Source organism: Apteryx rowi, unplaced genomic scaffold (assembly GCF_003343035.1).
Source record: "Apteryx rowi isolate R43461 unplaced genomic scaffold, aptRow1 scaffold_1381, whole genome shotgun sequence".
Classification (NCBI taxonomy): domain Eukaryota; kingdom Metazoa; phylum Chordata; class Aves; order Apterygiformes; family Apterygidae; genus Apteryx; species Apteryx rowi.
This window is the reverse complement of record NW_020447621.1, coordinates 28,604-38,571: the sequence shown is the minus strand read 5'-3', so window position 1 is coordinate 38,571 and position 9,968 is coordinate 28,604. Positions and strand designations below refer to the sequence as shown.

At 42.3% G+C, this 9,968-nt stretch overlaps 1 protein-coding gene across 1 annotated transcript; it reads left to right on the top strand.

Annotated features, from left to right (window-relative positions):
• Positions 1–4,650: 4,650 nt before the first annotated feature.
• Positions 4,651–9,404, top strand: PTGES3 (prostaglandin E synthase 3). Its single transcript, XM_026057331.1, has 7 exons — positions 4,651–5,374; positions 5,543–5,612; positions 6,279–6,377; positions 6,587–6,676; positions 7,178–7,240; positions 7,686–7,710; positions 8,250–9,404. Exons 1-7 carry the CDS (start codon positions 5,211–5,213, stop codon positions 8,267–8,269), a joined length of 531 nt encoding a protein of 176 aa, XP_025913116.1. The 5' UTR covers positions 4,651–5,210; the 3' UTR covers positions 8,270–9,404.
• The last annotated feature ends 564 nt before the right edge of the window (positions 9,405–9,968 follow it).

The window sequence follows — 9,968 nt, the reverse complement described above, 5'->3', positions numbered from 1 at the left end:
GTTAGCCGTGCCCCGCGGCGCTGCGCGTCCAGCCCAGCCGCCCGCTGCAGGCGGTGGGGGGTCAGCGAGGGGCAGGAGCCGACCGGCCGGATTTCCTCTCCCCCCGCGTCCCGTGCGGCCTCCTGTGTATCCAGTGGCTCTGCAGAGACCTGTGTGCTCGAGTGCTCTGACACTACAAGAAGCTTGCGGCAGGCTGGGGAGGCCTAATTAGCAGGTTTCACTGTAACTATTGAGGCTGCTTCACTGACCCAAAACCAGGGTATGCTATTCATAACGTAGTTACAGTTGGCATTAATGTGCTCTAGGAACACAGATGAAAGAGTAGCCAAACTTTGCAGTGTATTCATAATGATCATGTGRTGCTGGCCCTTAAGAGCAAAATCTAGCCCTCAAGGAAAAGATGTGCTACCTGCTGAAGTTTGTGGGAGCTTTATTTGTTGAATACTTGAACTTCTCTAAAACTATATATTGACTTAAATGACCAAAGATGGTAACGGTTTTCTGAGACTTCTTTTTTAATTGTCGTAAGCACTGAGCTTTCTAAAGTAGTGAGGAAAATGTGTGAACAGCCACTCGATAAAAAAAAATCCCTGCATGACTAGTTGGGTTTTGCCCCCTTGTCACCAGTAAGGCATTTATTTCTCTGCAGCTGTCCTGAAACTCTGACTCTTGGGCTTCTTCAGCTTAACATGACTGAAAATGAGAAGAACGTAATAAAGTGGATTTTGTTTAAAGCCTATGTAATGCATCATCCTGAAACAACAGTATTACTACATCTGGCCTAGAATTGTCTAGCTTTATAGTCTAAAGGTATTAAAAAATATTGCCTTTCTGGGTGTATATGAATAAAAATCAAGGTTAATTATGTAAAGCAGACTTCTCGTTGCTGTATGTAGACCTTGAATGGCTTTTCTCATAATCGTGCCTGGGGGTGAGAGATCTTGTTCTGCAGATTTTTGCAGTGTCCTCAAATGCTGTGGTCTCTAGCGGTGTAAGAATTGTTAGGATACTTTCCAGTAAAGAAAGCTAAACTTCCAATAGGCTGCAAACTAAGGAGTGAACAAGAAAGCACGCGGGCAGGTTTGGATTAGTGGTGAAAAGTGGAAACTCCTTGAACCGCACCAAGTAGTGAACAGTCACACTTGAGGCTCAGCTTGCAGGTACTGGATATAAGAAACTCTGCCTCTGTGGCTTTCTTTAAGCAGAGGAACCAGGGTGTCTGCACCAAGTAGCTGCAGCCTCTAGAGTTCTGGGTAGCCCATTGCAGAGCCACGGTGATTGTCCATGAGAAATCACGCTGGGTAAAGTTAAGCTTGCGGGATTCCCATCAGAGGGAAACTGCTGTAATGTGGTTTCTAGAATTAATTTCATGAGAATTCTCAGTTGCATGATAAAGCAGAGTCTTCATTTGCAGTATGTAGTATATTTTAATAAAAATGCTATTGATAAGTAGAGGTGTTAATGCTTGCCACATGTGTTGCTATTTTCATCTTGGAATTTACCCAGGCTAAGCTGCATACTTAACAGGCGTACTATTGTCATTTTGTCTTCTGAAAACGATGACTAGAAATGATAGTTTAAAACTGATGCAGAGTGCCCGTATCTGTTCAGGAAGCTGCCAAAATGTGCATGTGGCAGCAAGCATAGGCTGGAAAAAAGGAATCTCTGCAGAATGGGAAATGCAGGTGACCTGCATGGCCCAGACTGTAGTGCAAGGCTGGAAAACCCTGCTCTTAAGGCTGTTGGAGGAGTAGTTTTTTGCTACATGGGATATAATGTGTTTAAATTAACTTCTGTTTCATATGAATCTAAATCCCTTTAGGACTTGGATGAGGCATAACTCAAGCACATGCTCAGGTTGACACTGTTGGCATAAGGCTGAAGCAATGTTAAATTAATATATTCTGTTCCCCTGGGATTACTTTAGTTGAGAGAGGAGGAGGAAATGTTAGGCTCTCCATATAACAAATGACTACGCTTAGAAGTTCTGACAGTGTTTCTCAACCTATAAGAAAATAGATCATGGTTTAGTGTGGGTGTAGGGTAACCATACCTCTTAAGTGCTCAGAGCACGTGCGTGTTTTACCATGGCTTTTGTGTGTCCTTTTGTCTCCTAGGAGTCTCAAAATGTAGGCATGCAGTACAAATTAGATGAGACCGTTAAAAGTCACATCTAGAACTTTTGATGGTAGTTCTAATGTATCCTGCATTATTGTTTTGAATAATGAAATCCTGACTACCAGCATCTCATGAGATGGCCAAAAGGAAGGTTTCCATTCCCTCTTTGAGAGGTAGTGGATGGAAGATTTTAAAATAAAAAAAATTAAAAAAGAATTAGAAGCAACTAGTTTCTGTAAGACTTTTGCATAGTTTTAATGTGATACAGTAGGCATGTTTAAGGTGGGTAGCAATAAATATTTAGGGAGGCAGCATATGTTTAATGTTATAAACATGAATTGCGATTCTGGTACACTTTCTTTGGTCTCTGTCACTTCTTTCTGCACACAAGTTTCCTTCAGCTCTAGGACAGTTCATTAAGATCTTTGGAAGTGCTGTAAATGGTGCTTCCTCAAAAGGCCTGATCTTGGCAAAGATACTGAGGTCACGGCCAAACCGGAGCTACATGACTGAGGAATGCATACAACTCCCTGGGAAGGCTGGGGATATCTCCATTGACATTGAAAATGTTTGCTAAGTGTTAATAGTATTCAGCAAAAGCCCGTACATCATCGTTAGCAGGGACACTGAGATTTCTGTTCTGATAACAGTGCGCTTGAGTGGTGACTGATGTACCAAGTTCCCAGCAATTGGGATTTTTGTCTTCTAGCAGCGTGAGAAATGGCTGCTGTGCGGTATCCAAATGCAGCAATTTGGGATTAGAAGGCATGGAGAGAGATGGAACGACCAGAGTGGAACGCAGTAGGCTTTTTCTCATCCTCTTTTTTCCCCCCTCTGAGAGCCTTTCATTTCCCTACTAGAAAGGGAGGCTTCTGTGCAATAAGGAATTAAAAACACTGTAATGAGAAAATTACTGCCCTGTTATTTCCAAACTTTACCTGAATAAGTAAATGTCTGCCATAATATTTCCTAAAAGTGCTACTAATAAGGGAAGAGTTAGGTTTTCACCCAGTGGGACAGTGCCTCTTTTGAATGTAAAGGCTGCATCCAGAAATCACTTGGTTTTGATGCTCTCAAAAGTTCAATGTGCTGTTGTTGACCTCTGCTCAGATGTTTGCTGCATTTGTAGTTCTAGAAAGACCTCGGACCAGGCAGTAGTACTAGTCTTCTATGAAACACAGGCAACCATGAAGACTAAACAGGCTGTATCTTTTTAGAAGTGGTGACAGAATTGCCAATTGAGAGGATTTCTTTTGTGATAGCATAATATAATGGGTTAAGGGGACTTCAGAGTCTCCTCTTCTCACTGAAGGCCTTTTGTCTGTCATTTGTTCTGCCCGTGCACCTTTGGCAGTTAAATCACTGTAGCTGTGTGGTTTTTTTATATAGATAGATATAGATACGTTTCAATCAGGATGAGTAGCAGGCTTTAAACTCAGGTGTCCACAAGAATAGTATGTGGAGCGCAATTAACAGTATAACTTTTATCTGGTGCTAGCACTGGAAGAGGCAGACCTGGCCACTTCTCGCTGCACCATCCTTTTCTTGAGCTGGCACAAGAGCTTGTGTAGCTGAATTGCAAAGCATTTGTAGCACTGACGGAGGCTAAACCTAACTGTTCTGGGTTTCATCCAGGTCCAAGCTATTTCCTGATGCAGCTCATCCTGCACATACACGGGTGTTTAAGCTGGGAGCAGAATAGAAACAAGCAGCAGGGCAGGGGAAAGTGGGATTTCTGTGTGGAGCGGTACTGACTTCAAAGACTTCTTGGGCCGCAGCGCTCATCAGCTGAGTAGCTTTAAGTGAGTCATTATGCAGGCAAGTTTGATATCAAGAATTGAATCTTTTGCTGAGCAGGTGATTCAGAATCTACTCTGAAAGTTTAGCAGTGGTCACCTTGACAAATATTCCAAAAAGTTAATGTTAATTCTTCTTTAGTCAGGTTACTGTGCTGTAATGTTTAGAGTCAAATACTGAGTCCAAACACTCACTCCTTGGAGCATGAAGTGGAAGCTACTCTGCCATGTACAAATACAAACACTAGCTTTTCTGTGTCGTCTTGTGCTTGGCTTCTTGTAGTCCATATATTTGCAATAAATACCGAGGAGAGTGACCGTGCAGTTTAGAATGTTAAACTTCAGTCCTAACTCACAAATAGGTCTTTAAGATATTTCCTGCAATGGTGTTGGCTATTAAATTCCATCTTTGATCTTACCTTGCACCTCTGAGAGATGACCTAAGCATGAAAAGCGCCTGTGGTTGTCTTTGTCGTAGCAAACAGCAGTTTAYGCTGGGTAGCTGTTTGCTTTCTTTTGGAATGTAGGAGTTCAGCTATGGACTTGCATCATTTTGTGCTACTCTGGACAAACTGTTGCTTGTTTTGATGTTTGTGGACAGCCAAAAGTTTCACCTGTGCTCTGAAGGGTACCAAATATCCTGGTAGTTAAAGTCAGCGTAGATACAAAGTTGTAGCAAGGGTTCAGAACAGTGGTGTTTTTTTCTTCCCCCCCTTCCAAATTTAAGTAGCTGTGCTGGCTTCAGCTGGGAACTTCTTCATAGCAGAATTGTTGAACTGAATGTCCATTTCTTAGTGGCACCTATGCCCCCAAAAGTGGGCTCTTTAGTGGTTATACTTTGGGGTTTGGGCTCTTTGGATGACTAACTTCAAAATAGGTAATTAAGTCTGCCTATATGTCTGTTTAAAAAAAGGTGCTGGCAAAATTTCAGTTATCTGTAGTAGCTGGTCATGATTAGTTCATCATAGTTTTAACTTGCCCTAATGCTTTTAATTCAGTTTTATAATTTTTGATAGCTTCTTCAAGGAACATTAACAAAAACTCGCAATATAGTGCATCTCTATCCCTCATCTCTTTCAGCCTTAAGCACCTTTTAAGGATTGTTAATCATAAGCTTGTAATACAACCTTTAAGAAAAGGAAGGAGTCTTTGTATAAACTTACCTAAATGCAATAAAGATCAAAGTGTTCACATAGCTTTCCTTACATTTCTCCTGAAAAACAAACTTGATGTTTACTGGCAGCACAGAACAGTGAGATTTTTGGTGGTCAGTGTCTTTAAATTCTCTTGGTATTGATGAGAGGTATGGATCTTAATTTGAATTTCTATAAATGGTCTGTTTACAGGCAGCCTGCTTCTGCGAAGTGGTACGACCGAAGGGACTATGTCTTTATTGAATTTTGTGTTGAAGACAGTAAAGATGTTAATGTAAATTTTGAAAAATCCAAACTTACGTTCAGGTAAGTAACTTAGGTATTTGTAAAGTTCAAGGCAYGGGGATATCTAAAAGCTGCACTGAAGCTGATTAGGTGCAGTTTCTTAAAGTAGCAAAATCTGTTATTGAAGCATATTTATACTATAAGATGTTTCCGACTAAACATGAATATAACATTTTTTTCTCTTAACAGTTGTCTTGGAGGAAGTGATAACTTTAAACATTTAAATGAAATTGACCTCTTTAATAATATTGATCCAAATGTAAGTATCCTTTGAACTTTTCTCTTATTTCTTGTGTACTGAATACCAGTTTGTACTGAACCAAAAATGCTCTACTCTTCTCTGATAATCAACACTATCCAAATCTCTTGAGGCAAACTGTTTATACTGCAGAGAAAAGAATCTTCTGTAGTTGTTGCTACTTGAAGGGTGACATCTTTAAGGTTTCCAGTTTTGATTATACTTCCTGTTCTTGTTATCTCRTTGTCCTCACACATGCAGACAGTAAGGAGTGTTAGAAAAACATTCCTGTCTGAGTTTTGTTCAGGCCATCCCAAGCAGAATCAGTATCCCTTTACCTGCTCCAGTTTTTGCTAATTTGTTGTGCAGAATTGTTCCAGTTAAAAGTATACAGGTGATCTGGGGATTGGTAAAGATCTGTTCATGATGGGAATTATTCTGACAAGTTCTAGATCATCATACAGCCTTCCAAAGATGCTTTTATGGATCTGAGCGAGTTTCCCAAGCATGCTCTTAGGGTCAAAGGAACATGTGTCTATTGTACTGGAGAAGTAGCTTAAAGCATGGACCTTATTTTTGAGGACAAGGAATAAGTGATATATTAGACTCATTTACTTTAAGCCAAGCAGTTCCTGATGTTCATGATTGTCCGTTACACCAACAGGTATTTGCTCTTTTCTTTTTCAGGAGTCAAAGCATAAAAGAACAGACAGATCTATCTTGTGTTGTTTACGAAAAGGAGAATCTGGTCAGGCATGGCCAAGGTTAACAAAAGAGAGGGCAAAGGTGGGTTTGGGTCCCCCTATGGCCAGTGTAGTAGTGCCTGCTGCCTCCCTGTTTTTTAACTTTTGTATCATGCTTAAATTATGTAGTAGTTAATGGGTAACTTGTTTTGCTTCTGATCAAAATGGCAGTTTTTAGTAACCTTCCTCTACTTAGTAGTATCTGCTTATCCTGTGCTTGTCACTTAAAGAAATTTTTGTGTTGATGTGCAGCTCAACTGGCTCAGTGTGGATTTCAACAACTGGAAAGACTGGGAAGATGATTCAGATGAAGACATGTCCAATTTTGATCGCTTTTCTGAGGTATAGGACTTGGAGGTTTGGGTTTCCTTTTGGTCTTGGTCTGCTGGTGAGCAGTGGCTAGCAGCTCCAGGAAGAGTTTGGTTTTGGGGCTTTTCCCTCCCTTCTTTGTGAAACTTCACAAGCAAATGCCCATAGGATGGGAAGTACCACCTCTGCTCTAGAGCAGGCTCCCAGCTGCTCCAGCCCATGCTGTGTGGGGAGTTGGCACTGTAGTGAGACTACCAGTTTGTACCTGTGATCAAATATGAAATGAATGCATGTTCCATTGCATTGAGTAGCTCTGGCTTCTACACTAGTCTTTGCTTTGCTAAGAAGTTAGTCTTTTTTTGCATGCTTACTTTGTAATCTCTGCATAGGTATAGCAAGGTTTGCAGAAACAACTGGTGGTTATAACCAAGTTGTCAGCTATTTTTAGACTTTAGTGTTTCATTAGTTCGTGTAGAGAATGGAGATACTTTCAATAGCTTCCTCTGTAACATGGCTATTATCTTTTTGGGACAGATGATGAACAACATGGGTGGAGATGAAGATGTAGACTTGCCAGAAGTAGATGGGGCAGATGATGTAAGTACTTTGTTTGCAGTGAATATGTATAGGGCGGGCTAATGCCCTGCGGATTCATTGCTGCTTGCTGAAGTCAAACTTGCATTCCCACTTCAGCATTGCTAAAAGCTTAAAATAGCGCTGAACCTTCTGTCTGGACAAAAGATGTAATCTTGCAAAAGTCGTTCTCCCCTCCAGCAGTGATGCTGAGGGCAGCTGAATTAATGCTTGCACAGTATTCCAGACAGGTTGGTGTTGTATACCTTTCTGCAGTGATTCTTTGTTGTTACTGGGTCTGTAGACTTTTTTTTACTAGTAAGGTCTAACTAAAGCATGTCCTGAAGAACTTGTAGCTCCTCAAAATGTTACCTCTGATGGAAACAACTTGTTTGTTGGGTTAGGGGTAGAAGAGCAAAAGCACCTTCAAGCCCAGTCTGCTCCAGTTACTATTTCTTCTTCTTTCCAGGACTCACCAGACAGTGATGATGAAAGTAAGTTGGTGTTTTTGTTTAGTTCTACACATTTGGGCAGCAATCTGAGCACTTATTGAATGAAAGCCTTGAAGAGAGCCAGCAGATGTACTGTCTTGTCAGTCTGACTAGATTCCAGCTGAGTGCTTTGTGTGGGCTAATGCAAGTACCTTGGTTCAGTAGTGTGAGACAACATCATCTAGTGAAAGCCTTTCTATGCAAGCTTAAAATGCCACTTTTGACCTTCCCAGGCTGCTGTAGTCCTGATTAGGCTCTGGCTTTAACAGCAGCAGTCACTTACATGGAGCAACAGTGTATTCAACACTGGCCCTGTTCGAAAACTCCTTGCATTTTGAGCAGTGACTGCATAAAGACCTTTTTTGCCAAGAACTAGTTCTGTGCTCCAGAGTGCAAACAGTTTAAAGTCTTTAGCCTTGCCACTGTCCTATTCACTTCTTAAGCCAGAAGATATGGTCCTTGACTATGTTGCTTATGATATAATAGGGCTCTTGGTAGCTAACAGCAAAAAATCAGCTAATGCTCTTATTTTTCCTCCCTAGAAATGCCAGATCTGGAGTAAGGAAAACTGTCGTCTTCAGGGTTTGGGGAAAGAACTTCATCACAACATTTCATAATTGAGATAAGAATTCCTGAGTTGATAGCCCTAAAGGGAGATATTGCATCCTTTAACCCATTTTCAGTCCATTTTAAATGGCTTCACTGATGGTTGGTGTGTACCATTGTACGGGGCAGTCTTAAGCCACAAGAGGCAATAATGTTATGCATGAACCGTTTTCCAGACTTCCAAAAACCAATTGAGGTGTAGGCAATCRATACAGAACAGTTGCAATAAAAAGTTTACAGAGCCTCCTTGCCTCGTAGCAGATGTAATTACAATGGGAGAATTCTGAATTTACATGAAGTGGTAAATTAGCGTTTTCCCCTCTGTGTGGCCTGCAGGTAAATCTGAAATTTCAAGTTTATACCTCAAACAAAACTGGCTGAAACAATGTCATTTTAATTGGCTTACAAAATTTAACAGGTAGTGTGTAATACCTCTGCAGTGTCTTCAGGTGTGTTCCACTAATGTTTTAATAAAAAGGAAACAAAATTCACTTCACTTTATATTTAATCACTAGTTAGTGTTCCAGACGTATCCTAGCTAAAACTAGTGAACCCCTAACTTAAATGGGTGAAGCCTGTACATTTGGTATTGTTTGACTCTAAAGCTTTACATCTCTTAGTCCAGGGGTGAGAGTGGCTGTACATTGTTGCTTGTCAATCTGTACATTTAGACCAAATTGTATTTGCACTGTTGGTATGGAAATGAGTGACAAAACGTTATACACTATTGGAATTTTTGTTAGTTTATTTGACCAGCTTATAACAAGGCTGAAAAACCTCAATTTATGTTCAGAGCAGTGGGGATTTTTTTAATGTCTACATTCTTTCTAATAAACTGTTGAAGACTCCATGGCTGTCCTTTTAACTGTCTGACTGTAAGTTCATGTATTCTTATTTGCTGGAATGGATTTTTTTTTTTAATTTGGAATACGAGCGTGGGATTACTTCATCTGTTTGAAGGAGGCAAGTTGTAATGTTCCCAGCAAACCTTCAAAAGTGGATCTGTAATTTAAAATTGTAGGTACACTGACAACAGTTTGGAAAAAGTGTTGTGATTTGACTCCAATAAAACAATGTTTTGTCCTCCTCTACATCTTTGGGCTTCTGCATCTGGGCACTTGCTCTCAAGGGCTCCTCGAGCTGGTGGAAAGCAAGGTTGTCTTGTTTAGGGTGTTGGGCTTGCTCTGCTCCCACCTCCCGCAGATGGGGCGGGAGGGTTTGGGATGAAAGGAGAGGGTTGGCCCGCGCTGGCCCCCATCCCCAGGCGGGGGCACGGGCCGGGGCAGCCCCAGTTCCCCCCTGCAGCCACGTGGCCGCAGTCGCTGCGCCCGCTCCAAGGACAAGGGCGCCACGTGCGCGCCGCTTCCGGCACGCCGAAGCCCGCCCCCCACCACCCGGCCAATCACGCCTCACGGTCGCGGCACGCCCCTCTGCGCCGCGCCTCCTCCGTCGTGCGCTCTTTTCGATGGATAGGCCCTCCGCCCAACCCCGAAGAGGCAAGCACAGAGCGCTGGGGCAGTTCCAGCCAATCACAGCGCGAGTTCGGTCGGCGCCGGCCAGCCCGCCGCCCAATGGGCTGGGGGAGCGACGCGTCACGTGTACGTAGGCTCCGCCCTGCGGGGGGCTGTGCGGGGCGGGCGGGGCGCGGGGCTCAG